Source organism: Arachis hypogaea, chromosome 14, assembly GCF_003086295.3.
Source record: "Arachis hypogaea cultivar Tifrunner chromosome 14, arahy.Tifrunner.gnm2.J5K5, whole genome shotgun sequence".
Taxonomy (NCBI): Eukaryota; Viridiplantae; Streptophyta; class Magnoliopsida; order Fabales; family Fabaceae; genus Arachis; species Arachis hypogaea.
Genome location: NC_092049.1, coordinates 112,249,176 through 112,265,058, shown reverse-complemented (window position 1 = coordinate 112,265,058; position 15,883 = coordinate 112,249,176). Strand labels below are relative to the sequence as shown.

The following is a 15,883-nucleotide window of genomic DNA, read 5'->3' as shown; positions in this document are numbered from 1 at the left end:
CGAACCATCTATGAAGATTAAATCCATATATAATAAAAATGCATAACATATGCTTGTTATCATCATTGTCACTTTATTTTAAAATAGTTTACATTCTACACAACTCATCATTCATCACTCTTACAATAACCCAGAAAAAAAAAAGGAAAAAGATAAAAGGAACTCTAAAAGAAAATAAGGACAAATGAAAAATGCTAGAGTACACACACCTATCTAATCAAAAGACAAGATTTCTTCCCATAAAGTTCCTCCATAACCATGCAAGGATATTCGGACAAAAAACATTTCCCAGAGATAGTCCAGCAACTAGTCCTCCACCATATCCAATAAGAATTATTTTCCAATCAAATTGAAGCAAAGATCCTGAATCTTGATCTCCATCAGACTGAGGCGGTGAACCCATACCATGATTTTCACATTTCTTCATCAACAATTGAATCCCACACAATTCTTGATTTCCCTCAAACGAACTTTCTTGGAAGGTGGAAAATTGTCCGTTTTCTGGTATTGGACCTGAAAGATTATTGTACGACACATCAAAGAACTCTAAAAAGGTGAGTTCTGTTAATTGCTGTGGAATGTTTCCCGACAAGTTGTTGAGAGAAAAGTCCAATGCTTCAAGGTTTGAAAGCTTTTGCAAAGAAGAAGGAATGTTTCCAGAAAGCATGTTATTGGACAAGTTGAGCAAGACAAGACTTTTCAACTCGCCCATGACATCCGGAATTGTTCCAGAAATTCTGTTACTTGAAAGATCAATGCCTACCATGTAGTAGAGGTGCTGAAGTTCATTATAAGTCATCACAATCCCTTTGTTAGACATTGTGAATTCATAATCAATGTAAATAGACCAAGATTTTCCACTGAACTTTATAACATTGTTCTCATATGCCAATTGACTTGCGTTGGACATCATCATGGATTTCCAACTCTTGATCATTTCTGGAGTCAAAATTCCGGAGAATTTGTTGTGAGAAAAATCAAGGATGTGAAGCTTAGAAAATGTGCATGGCTTTGGGCATATGATGGGTCCATAAAATTCATTATGGCGCAGAGAGATAACTTTCAACTCAAGAAGAGTCCTCAACCAAAAGGGAAATGAATCATTAATTTGGTTATGACCCACATTAAGAAACTCTAGCATTTTACAATTTACCAAAGCTCTTGGTAACTGACCCTGTAAATTATTTTCACTTAAATCCACAATCTTAAGGGCACTTCCAACTGCATACGTTTGAGGAATACGACCAACCAATTTGTTTCCTTGTAGCATTAAAGCTTGAAGAGATTGGCTGAAGTTTCCTATGCATGAAGGAACCTCGCTACTTAAGTTGTTGTAGGACAAATCAAGATACACAAGTGATTTTAGATTGCATATGGATGTGGATATTTCTCCTGTTAATGAACCATGGGAAACAGACAAACTTTCAAGACTTCTTTTTTCCCATACCCAATTAGGTATAGACTTCACATCATTATACGACATGTCTAGATAAGATAGTGCATCCAGCTCTTGAATAAGAACTGGAAACTCATCTAGATTGCATGAAACCAAATCTAGTACTTCTAATGGAGGAAGGGTTGCATTATTGAAGGAAAGTTTTCCACTGACCGGAGTCAGTTTGTTATGTGCTAAAGTAAGAAAGTTAAGGTTTTTGAGATTTAGAAACACGTTAAGATCTATCCGTCCTTCCAAAAAATTATTGCTTAAAGACAGAGATTCAAGATTCTCTAGTCTGAAGAGAGAGATAGGGATTTCACCTTGAAGGTTATTTTGACTAAGACTCAAGTAAAATAAAGCAGTTAGGTTCATCATCCATGATGGGATTTCACCGGTTAGGTTACAAAAATCCAAATCCATCGCTTGAATTGGAGGAAGCGTTAGATTATTGGAAGAACCTTTCCTAGTGATCAAAACCAAATTATTGGATGATATATCAAGATAAGTTAGAACTTTCAGCTTTAGAAACATCTCAAGCTCTACTTGTCCCTTCAACAAATTATTCCCTAGAACAAGAGTTTCAAGGTTCTCTAGGCCAAAGAGAGAATAAGGGATTTCACCAGAAAGTTTATTTTCAACAAGACTCAAGTTTGCTAAATTGGTTAAGTTTCCTATAGAATATGGAATTTCACCGCTTATTGTATTGTATCCAAGCTTAAAATACTCAAGCTGAGTGAGGTTCCCTATTGAAGAAGGAATAGAACCATAAAATCTGCATTCTGAAATTGAGAACCAATACAAGGAATTAAGATTTCCAATGGATGCTGGTAAAGAACCATGGAAACTTGTTCCTCTGAGATTCAATAAGCTAATGAGTGAACTTGAGTGAAAATCAGGCAACATGCCACTCAGGTTTCTATTGTACTCTAAATTCAAAACTCTTAATTTTGGAAGATAGAATACCCCAATTGGAAATTCACCATATAGTTCACAATGGGAAAGGGACAGTTTCTGCAGATGTGTAAGATTTGTGAGAATATTCGGTACAAATGATGATATAGTCACAAAAGAGAGATGGAGTTCTTTGAGTCTAGTTGAGTTTTGAATTAAGGACCTGAGTGTGGTTGTCTTGAGTCTCAAATGGTTGATTGGATCATCGGGATTATCCACACCAATATAGCTGCGCAGATCAAGGGACAACAAGTTGGGCAGCTGTGAAACTTCATGTGGGACTTCGCCAGAGAATGTGGTTTCAGAGCCATGAGAAAGATTCAGATGCCTTAGCTGTGAAAGATCACCTGTCCTGGCTGGAATTTGAGAGTGATTGAAGTTGTTGTCAGAAAGATCAAGGCTCTGAAGATGAACAAGTGAGAAAAGGGTGCTATTGCCGTCCATGGAACCATAAAGCTGGCTACTACTAAGATCAACGCCAGTCACATGACCTGTGAGCTCGTCGCATTCGACGCCATGCCATGATGAGCAGCAATCTGTAGTTGGAATCCAAGAAGCAGTTTTAGGATAACTGAATGGATTTTGAGAAACAGACTTACTGATCACAAAGCTTTCCTTAAACTTGAGTAAGGCGTTGCTTTCGTCTTCATGACACTCATTAGTGGTTAAATGATTCGAAGGTAAGCAGTTTGTAAGTGAGAATGATGAAAAGAGTGAGTGATGAAAAAAGAGAAGGAAGTGCAGCGACAAAGCAAGATGCCACAGAAGCTTCATTGCGTTATTGTGTTTTAGATAAAAAGTTCAATGAAAAGTTCAGCAAACACCGCGCGAATTTTATAGGGAAAACGGTTACCAACGACTCAATATTTAAGGGTTTAATTTTAGTACAAATTTTTTGTTCTTAGTTATAGGTCATTAAAAGTTTTTGAAATAGTTTGAATAAATCAGCTCATCTATATACAGCGAGAGTTAATAACATAACAAGATGTCATTAAAAGAGAATTACACGTTTATCACTGTAGTAGTGAGACACTCAGACTAATTATTATCTAATTAAAGATCAAGTTTCCAAGCGATGGGATACCGTGACTTTGTCCAAGAAAATTGGTATAATAATCCATTAACCTCAAGACTAACATATTTTATATTAAATAAAAGAAATTTTCAAGGAGTAAACTAACATGTGTACTGAGACACAAATTTAAACTATTAATTAAAATATTTATTGTATATTTATTAAAATAAAAATTCAAAATTTTTTACTAATAATAATTTTAATATGTATTTTTACTAGACATGTTAGCTAAATCTAATTTTCAAATGATAAAAATTGGTTTGATTATGCCGTTTATCTCACGTGAGAAGGCTGATTTCACAAATTATATATCAGACTTTTTCAGTCTGTTTTTAACTTTCTTTTTATTTGAAGTAATGTATTTCTCAATAATATGTTCCCACTTCCCTGTACAATTTTCAGAGTAATAATCTAAATTATTAGCAAGTACTTTGACTAGTTTATCCACGGTAGTAGTGGACTAGTGGGAGTTTAATTCTTATCTAATTAAAGATCAAGTTTCCCAGTGATGGGATACCGTGATTTTGTCTATTGGTATAATATTCCATTTATCTAACCACGAGACATATTATATATCAAATAAAAGAAACTAGACAACAAAAAAATTAAAGAAATTTTTTACTACGCCGTTTATCTCACGCGGGGAGACTAATTTCCCAAATTATAGCGGTTTTTTTTAGGCATGCTATACATACAGGTCTTTTTGGCTTACAAGTTATACAAGTTGTTCCAAATTTAAAAAAAAAAAAAAACACGCACCCCTTTCTTTCCGTCACTTCTTCCTTGTCGTCATGCTCGCCGTTCAAGGTAACTGCAATTCACAACTCTAGTGCTGAAAAAAATTAGTGTTAGGTAAGTGTTTTTTGTTGTGCTTGAAATCAATAAGCTCTTTGCGCTTGTAGATGTTGTACACGTGGCTTCCCTTTGCCATCAACATGATTGCAATGATGGATCATCAACTTCTAAGTTCACAATTAAATGTTTCTGCGACTCGTTTTCCGGAATAGGAGATTTACCAGAACGCTCAAACCGGTGGATGGCTATGGTTTATTGATTCACCAGGAAAAAGGAAGAAACATTATTCAAAGTACTGTTTTACTGTTCTTCTAGGTTTTTTTTAGATTGTCTCTGCCATGTGCCTCATCCTTAACCAGCAAAACATTAAAAGATTTCAAGAAGAAATATACTGTCTCTCCCTATTTTGGGTGTATTTCTTAAATCCTTTGGGTGTATTTTTGTAATCCTTTGGTTGTATTTCTGTAACTGTTTAGGTGTATTTCTGTAATCCTTTCTGTTACCGTTTGGGTGTATTTCTATAACCGTTTGTGTGTATTTCTGTAATTATTTGGGTGTATTTATATAATCATTTGGGTGTATTTCTGAAGTTTCATTATCTTCAAAATGATTTCAAAATTTGATTTCAGAAACCATGAAAATAAAAAAAACGAAGCAAAGAGAAAACGCACAAAGGAGATCCAACAAATTTGACAAGAAACTCAAAAAAAGAAACGAAATCTTTGTGCCTTAATTGATTTAAATTGATTTAAAATTCTGTTAAAAAGGCATGTAACATAGCAGCGCGTTTAATAGGTGGGTTTTGTTCAAACTTGTAAAGCTTGTAAATGCAAAACACTTGTATGTAGAGATTAATTCTTTTTTTTTTACTTAAATAAATTAAAGAAAATTTAAAATGATTAGATTCTCTAAATCAATTTTTACTATATAAATTCTCTCTTCTTATTATTATATAAATTGTTTTATAGTTTTATACTTGAAGGTTGTGGTAGGTTTAGAGAATGGAGATTGAATCTATACCTTCCTTTTAAGTTGCTGTTATTACTCTTTTAAAACAAACATTCAATTCTAATTTTGTTTGAACTCAGCAGCGGAAATTTATGAGACAATTTAATTTTGTCTCATGAATATCAGAAAACAGAACACAGCAGAGAAGAGAAAAGCTAACACCAGCATGTATCCTGGTTCGGTTGCTTTGTGCAATGCAACCTACGTCCAGTCTCCTCCACAACTATGGAAGAATTTTCACTATAGTTAACAGTATTACATACACCAATTTCACAGGATTGACCCAATCCTTTCACACTCAAATTCTAACTTAACTTGACATTGGCTATGCTAATACCTAACTATTCACTCTTAGTGCTAACCCAACTAAGAAAGGAATACCTCACATGTACAAGATACAAGACATAGACATACCTAAAGAAATCAGAAAATAACTCTAGGCTTTTCTCTCAAGTGTATCACTCAGCCTTTTTTCACTCATGGCTTTTACTTGAGCTTTCTCACAATACCTTTTCTCTCAAGAAATTACAGAAAGATAAACATAGAAAAGAACATTACAATCAGTAAAACATGAAGGAAATTGACTTCATCAACAGCCTCTTTGCTATGTGCAAAACCAGATTTGCAAACCTCAGCTTGAGTTCTTCAGTATTGGCCGAATGCTTCTTTGAAAGAGAGCATTATCCAAGTAGAGGAACTTCTTTGCAGAACACTACTCTCAAACTCTGGTTTTCTCTCCTTGGTTTCTGAATGAACAGCAAACCTCTTTTATCTCCTTGCATGTTGCTGGGTCCTTCTACCAAGGTCAACACCTTGAGCCTTGAGCTTCACCAACCCACAGATTCACTTTTTCTCCTTAATCCCCAGAGTAGAAACTCTCCTTCTGACTTCCTCATCTTGACCGAAAGCCATACAACAGCAACCACAAAAATCTTTCAATGGTCAACTTAATCTGAGCCATTGAGAAGCTACTTGGTCCCCAAGAATCACTTGTGACCGTAGATATACAGCAGATTAGGGCAGAAAATAACTTTTCCTTGTATGTCATTTTCGGACTTGCAGAGAGTTTGGAAGAAGAGAAGAAGATCTGATGCATGCAAGAGAAAATGGGTTACCTTTAACCTAAGCTTGATTTGGTTTGAGCTTGGTGATTTGACATCTGCCATTCAAGCTTAATCCTTCTCTCTCTTGCTTTTTTGGTGACTAGCTTAGGGAAGAAGCTCTTTCTCTCTTTCTTACTTTTCTAAGTTTCTGACCAACTCACAGAGGTGAACGTTGCTTTTGATTGAACCACATGGAAAGAGTGAAGACTTTAATCTTGCATGAGAAACTTTGTGGACACGGGCTTGGATCGGGTTTCCATTAAGCAACCCGTTTTGATTTTCCAACCTTGTTTCTTTATGGGCTTCGTTTATGATATTGACCCATCACTTCTTGTTTTATTTTCCATTCCATTTGGGCTGTAGTTCAAATTTTGGCCTGCAATATTTTATAAATAATTAGTACTATGCAATTAAAATTAATCAACACTAATTATTTATTTTGCCCAAAAATAATATTTGTCAACACTAATTAATTTGGTTAATTTCTTAACTCAACAATCTCTCCCTTGATGACAAACATGATTTAAGCAATAATCAAAAGGAAATGAGTTTGAGTAAGGTTTAGAAACTCCTTTTGATTTTTGTCATTTGCTTTTATATTGCTCCCCCTTTCCTTTTCAAGATTAGCTCCCCCTGGATTTATGCTTTCCTCTTTGTACCTGCTTTTACATTGTACTTAAAGAGAACACAATAGAGAGCTATACTCATTTTTATTGCCTAAGGGATATCACACAAGCAACCCCATTTTATCAGCCCAACATCAAACTAATATTAGCAGCCAAAAGATTCAACATGTGATTTCAGATATTAATGCAGCAATCAGACAAAAAACACAAAAGAGTGATAGTAGCTGCAGCAATGCCAAAAAATTCCTAGGACACATCACACATTTACCATCCTATTGCCATCCTATTGCTATTACTCCCCCTTTTGTCATCAAGGACGGACAATAAGCATGATCAACAAAAATAATGTCTTGAATCCTGCAGAAAATAGTCAGTTCACAGTGCAAAGTACTAACTAAACTACCAAAGGTGCAACAGTATTTAGAGTTATTACAGTCATCCAAAAAAAACAGTTCAAAAGTAGTAGAAGAAAAAAAAAGAGTTTATGAGACAAAAAAGACAGCAGCAGCAGTATTCGTGAGACAAATCCTAGGCATCAGAACCATTCCCCTCCGAGTCAGCTTCCTCTTCAACATCAGTGGCAGGGTCTTCATCCTTTTGAAAATTATCAATGAAAGTCATAAATACAGCCACTCTATCCCTTGATTTCTTTAGGAAATTCTCATGCTTGCTAGCCAGCTTCCTTTGCTCTTTGCTCATAGCAATCAAGTGATTTGATTGAGAAATGAACTTCTGAACAACATCTTTTACCACATTCAGCAGAGCAGATTTCTTTCCAGTAGAGATGGATGTACCCTCAGTGGAAAGAGAAGGAGAATCCTCAGGAATAAATTCATCATCTTCATCATCTAAGACCACCCTTTCAGATCGAGTAGGTCCTTTGTTATGTTTCACTGAACCACCCCCTTTTAGGTATGAATGTCTATTTTGATATTCCTCATTGGTCAAGTCAACACTAAAATACTCAAATATGCAAGTTAGAAACATGCCATAAGGAAGTGCTTTCACTCTTTATAGAGTCAAACATATATCTAACCATCAAGTATGCAAATGAAATTTCAGTTTTGGTGAGAAGGGCATATAAAACAAGAGTATTAGTATAGGAAACCCTTTGATATGAGCCACTTTGAGGAAGTATAATGTGGTTGACCATTCGGTGCAACTGAGCACGCTCATATCCTAGGGTTTTGTGAGTGGGGGTAATACCATCAATTAAAGCATCATGATAAGAAATTCCAACACCTTCATCCCACTTAACCGAAGTGTAAGCACAAGGCCCAACATCAGTATACTTCAAAGCATCACTGATAGTCTCAATGTTTAAAACTATGTTTCGGCCCTTTACATATGAGTGAGCAGTGCCTTCAATGATAAGTCATGTTTGCATAAAATTCTTTGACCAATAAGGGATAAACAGAATTTTTGATGTCAAAAAGATGATTCCAGTCCAGAAAAATCAAGTTATCAACAAATGGAAAACCTTTTCTTTTCAAAGATGGCAAATCAGTGAGAAAAGATGGACACAGGGTACGATACCGGATAACCCCCTCATAAAAGTCATTATTCATGGCAGATTTGAATCTATAGGGGTTATAGTTCGAATGAGAGGTCAAAAAATGAGCTTTGTGATCAAAAGGTCCAATGTCTGGTTCTTTAACATTTTTGAGAGGGACTCGAGTGTTACCTTGTTGAGAGCGCACAGGAACCAACCTGGATTTGGGTTGTGTTGGTTCAGGAACAGGTTTCTCAGCCACCGGACGTTTGCCTTTGGAGGATCTAGGCTTTGCAGAACCAGATTTTGAGGAGCCTGGCTTGGAAGGAGTGGCCTTCGGTGGTGGCGTTGGCTTGGCAGAGGCTGGGTACCTTGGTGTGGTCTTAGTTCGGGCCATGGGAGTAGTGCGAGGAGGAGAGGGTGAAGGTGTGAATGTTCGGTCTTGGGAGTGAATTGCAGGTTTGGTGGAGCGCTTGAAAATTTTCTCACGAGGAGGCCTTTTAGCCAGGGTTTTCGTCCTCATTTGGTAAGTTTTAAGCTTTAAGAGAAGCAGTAAAGTGAGTGGGAAAAAACCGAAGAGTTGTGGAGGGAAGAGAGGGAGTGTTGGTAACCGTACCCAAAAGAAAGTTTCTCAAACCATGCAACTGCATCATCTATTGAAAAGACTTGAAAAGACATGACCTCATAAAAGAAAGATTTTATTTGATTTTAAAATAAAACTAAAAATTTATTTTAAATTTTGAAAAAAATAAAATCAAACTGAAAATCCTTTAAAAATGAAAATCCTTTCAAAAGATATTTTAAACACACAGCCCAACAACAACAAAAAAAAAATTAACAACCAATCAAAACTTGTAACATCCATATTTAGGCCCAAAGATGGTTGGATTTAAGGAAACATATTGGACCACTCTAGATCTGATTTTTGAGGTTAGCCCAAATCATTTTTCACTTGAAATATGCCCAGATCACGCTGATTTAAGGGGAACGCTCTTCTTCTGCCCAGAATTGTCTCATACCTGTTTATGAGACAAAAAGCTCCAGCAAATACATCAGCAATTATCAAATAAAGAATCATAACTCAAAATTCCTAGACTTGTCCTAAGCATACCGAATCTGTCCTCAGCTAATGGTTTTGTGAAAATATCTGCTAATTGCTCCACTGATTTAACAAATTGAATGCTAATATCCCCCTTTTGGACATGTTCTCTTATTGAGTGAAATTTCACTTCAATATGCTTAGTCCTAGAGTGCAAAACTGGATTTTTAGAAATATTAATGGCACTCATATTACCACACATCAAGGGAATATTTTCAGCATTTAATTTGTAATCGGCAAGCTGTGTTTTTAACCATAAAAGCTGAGAACAACATGAAGAAGCAGCTATATACTCAGCCTCAGCAGTGGATAGAGCCACTGTTGGCTGTTTCTTACTTGACCAAACATTCAAGGACTTCCCAAGGAAGCAACATAAGCCTGAAGTGCTCCTTCTATCAACTCTATCACCAGCAAAATCTGCATCACAATAACCAACTGCAGAAAAATTATCAATCTTAGGATACCAAAGACCAAAATTGGATGTGCCATGAACATATCTAATGATTCTCTTAACTGCAGAAAGATGTGACTCTTTTGGTTTGGATTGGAACCTAGAACACAATCCAACACTTTGCACAATATCGGGTCTAGAGGAAGTTAAGTACATAAGAGACCCAATCATTCCTCTATACCTAGTCTCATCAACATCTTTCTCAGTTTCTCCCTTATCTAATTTTGAACTAGGATGCATGGGAGTTCCCATAGGTTTGGCATTTTTCATACCAAATTTCTTAACTAATTCCTTGGCATACTTTTCTTGATGAATGAAAATACCTTTTTCAGTTTGTTTAATTTGCGGCCCAAGAAAAAAATTAAGTTCACCCATCATACTCATATCAAATTCACTTGTCATGAGTTTTCCAAATTCAGAACAAAGAGATTCATTGGCTGAACCAAAAATAATGTCATCAACATGTATTTGGACTAGAATAAAAGAATCATTAGAGTTCTTGATAAATAGAGTTGTGTCAGTGGTGCCTCTTTGAAAACCATTTTTCAAGAGAAAAGAGCTAAGTCTCGCATACCAATCTCTAGGAGCTTGTCTCAAATCATAGAGAGCTTTAGATATTTTGAAAACATGATTATAATGCTCTTTATTTTCAAAACCAGGAGGCTGCTCCACATACACTTCTCTATCTATCACACCATTTAAAAATACACATTTTACATCCATTTGATATAATTTAAAACCACAAAATACAGCATAAGCTAAGAGAAGTCTTATGGCTTCCATTCGGGTAACAGGGGCAAAGAATTCATCAAAGTCTATTCCTTCTTCTTGGTCATATCCTTGTGTCACTAGTCTTGCCTTGTTTCTTGCAATGCTACCATCTTCTCCCAACTTGTTCCGAAATATCCACTTGGTGCCAGTCACTTTCTTTCCACTTGGCCTTAGGACCAAAGTCCACACTTGGTTCTTTTCAAACTCAAGAAGCTCATCCTCCATAGCTTTAACCCAAGAAGGGTCACTAAGGGCTTCCTTGACATTTTGAGGCTCTATTTGGGAAAGAAGGGCAATGTTTGATCCTTCATTTGCCTTTCTAGTGGAAGACCGTGTTTGCACTCCATGAGAAACATCCCCAATGACAAATTTCTCAGGATAATTCTTCAAGAATCTCCATTCACGAGGTCTGGTGGATTTGAAGGCAGATTCAGATATCAAGGGATTTTGGGTGTTGCTAGCTTCAGGATTTCCTTCAGATTCATGAGACAAAATGAAATTGTCTCTTGAATTTTCAGCAGTTGCAGTTTTTGGTTCAGCTTGACCAGAATTTTCTTTGTCATGATTCTGAGTAGTTTCATCTTCCTTTTGAGCTTGATTTCCTGCATCACAATCTTCCAAAATGCTTTGTACCAAGTTAGTATTACAGAATGTAACATGTATGGACTCCTCAATAATTCTAGCATCTTGATGATAAACCCTATATGCTTTACTAGTTGTGGAATATCCTACAAACACACACTCATACGCCTTTGGATCAATTTTTTCCAAATTATCATTGTTATTTAAAACAAAACATTTGCATCCAAAGATGTGCAAGTAGTCTAGGTTTGGTGGGTAACCTTTCCAAAGTTCATAAGGGGTTTTCTTCAAAAATTTTCTTATGATTGTTCTATTCAAAATGTGGCAAGCTGTGTTAACCGCTTCAGCCCAAAGTAATTTTGGAACATTACTCTCACATAGCATAGCTCTTGTCATCTCTTGTATGCTTCTATTTCGTCTTTCCACAACACCATTTTGTTGTGGTGTTCTAGGACAAGATAAGTTGTGAGATATTCCAAATTCCTCACAAAAGGATTCAAATAAATTATTTTCAAATTCAGTTCCATGATCACTTCTTATAGAAGAGATTTTTAAATCTTTTTCATTTTGAATTTTCTTGCAAAAAGGTTTAAAGGCCGAAAAGACTTCATTTTTGTGTGCAAGAAATAAAACCCAACCAAACCTAGTATAGTCATCCACAATTACTAAACCATAATGTTTACCACCTAGACTTTGAGTTCTTGTTGGACCAAACAAATCAATGTGTAGCAACTCAAGTGTTCTTTTAGTGGAGATGTCTTCCTTTGGTTTAAAAGAACTTTTTGTTTGTTTTCCCATTTGGCAAGCATCACAAGTGATGTCTTTGTCAAACTTTATCAAAGGAAGGCCTCTTACTAATTCTTTCTTTACAAGTTTGTTTATTTAAAACATACTTGTATGGCCCAATCTCTTGTGCCATAACCACTTTTCAGATTCTTTAGAGTGAAGACAAGCTACATTTTGATCCTTTAGTTCATCAAGAGTAAGTCCATACATATTATTAAAGTGCTTAGTAACAAACATCACTTCATTTGTCTTTTCATTAACAACACAGCATTCAAGTCTTTTGAAAATTACTAAATATCCTAAATCACACAGCTGACTTATACTCAAAAGATTGTGCTTCAAACCACATACCAAAAGTACATCATCAATGAAAGTAGATTGCTCATTACCTACTTTTCCAACAACAATGATTTTACCTTTACCATCATCTCCAAAGGTCACAAAACCTCCATCATACTTATTTAGTTTGATGAAGTAAGTTGACCTTCCAGTCATGTGCCTTGAACATCCGCTATCCATGTACCATATGTTCTTTTTGTTCTTGGATGCTAGGAAAATATGCATGAAGAGTTTCAAGTAGCCTTAGGTATCCAAATTAATTTGGATCCTTTGAAGTTAATCCATCTTGGTTGCCCAAGTGCATTGAAATCACAAACAACATTGTAAACTTTGTTTCCTACAAATTTCTTTTCAATGAAACATTGTGCATATGAGTGACCAAATTTCTTGCAATTGACACAATGATTTTCTGATGTGTGTCGCTAAAATTGAGGTGAGTTATATTGCTTGAAATGATTAAAGAGTTGAAATTTTCTGATTTTTGGAGGAGATGCATTTCTTTTGACAAACTGATTTTTATTAAAATTATTCCTCTTTGCAAAAGCATTTTCACCAGAATTTCTTTGAACATTTGGACTTTTCGAATATGAGGTTTTGTTGTGAAATGGTTGTTTCTTGAAAATAGCCTCATTTTTCGAAATGTACCCCAAACCTGGCCTATTTGAACTAGGTTCGGTTCTTGGTGAAGGTTCAGTTTCACTTGTGTTTATTTCATCAAATTTTTCTTCAAATGTTGGAACATATCCAATGCCAGATTTGTTTGGTATGGATTTTGTATTTGATGAAGAAGCTACAAATTTTATAGAGGAAACATTTAAAACTGCATCTTCCTTGGCTATGTAACCTAAACCAGATTTTTCAAACAAAGGTCTTTGACTTGCAAGTAATTTGTCCAAGTTACTAGAACCTTGAGCAAATTTTGCTAAGTCACCATTCAGCCTTTTAATCATATCATTTAATCTTTCATTTTCAGCAATTAACTCATGAGAAGGATCCACAATGTGTTTTCCTTTTAATTTTTCAAGTTCAGATTTTAGAAATCTGTTTTCTTCAATAATGTCCAAAGCACATTCAGTTTTCTTCACTTTTTCTTTTAAAAAATCATTTTCAGCTCTTAACACATCTCTTTAAGATCTGCATTTATTGTACTTATCAAGCAGTTTTGATGTATTTAAAGTGAGATCATCAATAATAGCATGTAAGTTCTCAATGGTCAAATCATAATAATTTACCTCATCAAGGTTGTTGTTTCCAGCCATGAAGCAGTCTTTATCATCTCCTTCAGATTCTTCTTCTTCATTTGAGTCGTTCTCAAGATCCTCCCAGGCTGCCATGAGCACTATCTTCCTTTCCTTCTTACCTTTGTCCTCCTTCTTGAGCTTTGGACAGTTTAGCTTGAAATGTCCAGCCTCCTTGCAGTGATGGCACGTCACCTTGCTCAAGTCGATCTTGTGCTCCTTTGAACTTGAACCCTTGTATTTGCCCTTGTTCTTCATCATTCTTCTAAATCTCCTAGCAAAAAATAAAAGATCATCATCTGAAATACCATCACTAGACTCACTTTTTGTTTGTTCTATTTGTGACTTGAGGGCTATTCCCTTTTTCTTTGAGTCTGTGTTTGTGTGTATGGTTTCATAGGCAAGGAGTTTTTCTCTCAACTCATCATAGGTTATGGGACTTAGGTTGTTGCTCTCGATTAGGACAGTGGCAGTGGTTTCCCATTCTTTTGTGAGGCTTCTAAGGAGTTTTCTCACCAAGGTTTGTTCTGCATAGTTTGTACCCATAGCATCAAGGTTGTTGATTATGATTGAGAATCTCTCAAATGCTTCATCAATGCTTTCTCCATCCTTCATGCTAAACATCTCGTACTCTTTTCGCAGCACATCAATCCTCGTTTCTTTGACTTGTTTAGTGCCTTCGTGTGTAACCTGGAGTTTTTCCCAGATTTCTTTGGATGTCTTGCATCGAGACATCTTCCGGTACTCTTCAAAGCTGATAGCACAGTGAAAAAGGTTGATTGCTTTAGCATTCAGCTCTATCTTCTTCTTATCATCTTCATTCCATTGAGCTTCTTCTTTTGGAGTCACCACTCCATCAGCACTTATTTTTGTTGGGATCTTGGGATCGCTCACAACAATATTCCATATGTTGTAGTCAAAGGATTGGATGAAAATCCTTATCCTTTCTTTCCAGTAGGCATAGTTCTTCCCGTTGAAGAAAGGTGGCCGGTTGTTTAACTGGCCTTCAGTGAGGGTGTAGGCAACTGTAGTTGTGCCCAAGTTGTTCGCCATTGGATCTTTGCTCCAAGCGGTTAAGCTTGATTCTTGAGACCTTAGCTCTGATACCAATTGAAGGTTGTGGTAGGCTTAGAGAAGGGGGTTGAATCTATGCCTTCCTTTTAAGTTGCTGTTATTACCCTTTTAAAACAAACATTCAATTCTAATTCTGTTTGAACTCAGCAGCGAAAATTTATGAGACAATTTAATTTTGTCTCATGAATATCAGAAAATAGAACACAGCAGAGAAGAGAAAAGCTAACACCAGCATGTATCCTGGTTTGGTTGCTTTGTGCTATGCAACCTACGTCCAGTCTCCTCCACAACTATGGAAGAATTTCACTATAGTTAACAGTATTACATACACCAATTTCACAGGATTGACCCAATCTTTTCACACTCAAGTTCTAACTTAACTTGACATTAGCTATGCTAATACCTAACTATTCACTCTTAGTGCTAACCCAACTAAGAAAGGGATACCTCACAGGTACACGATACAAGACATAGACATACCTAAAGAAATCAGAAAATAACTCTAGGCTTTTCTCTCAAGTGTATCACTCAGCCTTTTTCCACTCATGGCTTTTACTTGAGCTTTCTCACAATGCCTTTTTTCTCAAGAAATTACAGAAAGATAAACATAGAAAAGAACATTACAATCAGTAAAACATGAAGGAGATTGACTTCATCAACAGCCTATTTGCTATGTGCAAAACCAGATTTGCAAACCTCAGCTTGAGTTCTTCAGTATTGGCCGAATGCTTCTTTGAAAGAGAGCATTATTCAAGTAGAGGAACTTCTTTGCAGAACACTACTCTCAAACTCTGGTTTTCTCTCCTTGGTTTCTGAATGAACAGCAAACCTCTTTTATCTCCTTGCATGTTGCTGGGTCCTTCTACCAAGGTCAACACCTTGAGCGTTAAGCTTCACCAACCCACAGATTCACTTTTTCTCCTTAATCTCCAGAGTAGAAACTCTCCTTCTGACTTTCTCATCTTGACCGAAAGCCATACAACAGCAACCACAAAAATCTTTCAATGGTCAACTTAATCTGAGCCATTGAGAAGCTACTTGGTTCCCAAGAATCA

The 15,883-nt window shown here is 36.0% G+C and overlaps 1 protein-coding gene across 1 annotated transcript; it reads right to left on the bottom strand.

Annotated features, from left to right (window-relative positions):
* Positions 1-217: 217 nt before the first annotated feature.
* On the bottom strand, positions 218-9,011 carry LOC112742940 (receptor-like protein 6). Its single transcript, XM_029292493.1, has 2 exons — positions 8,707-9,011; positions 218-2,960 (listed from the first exon to the last, which is right to left on the bottom strand). Exons 1-2 carry the CDS (start codon positions 9,009-9,011, stop codon positions 218-220), a joined length of 3,048 nt encoding a protein of 1,015 aa, XP_029148326.1.
* Between the last annotated feature and the right edge of the window lie 6,872 nt (positions 9,012-15,883).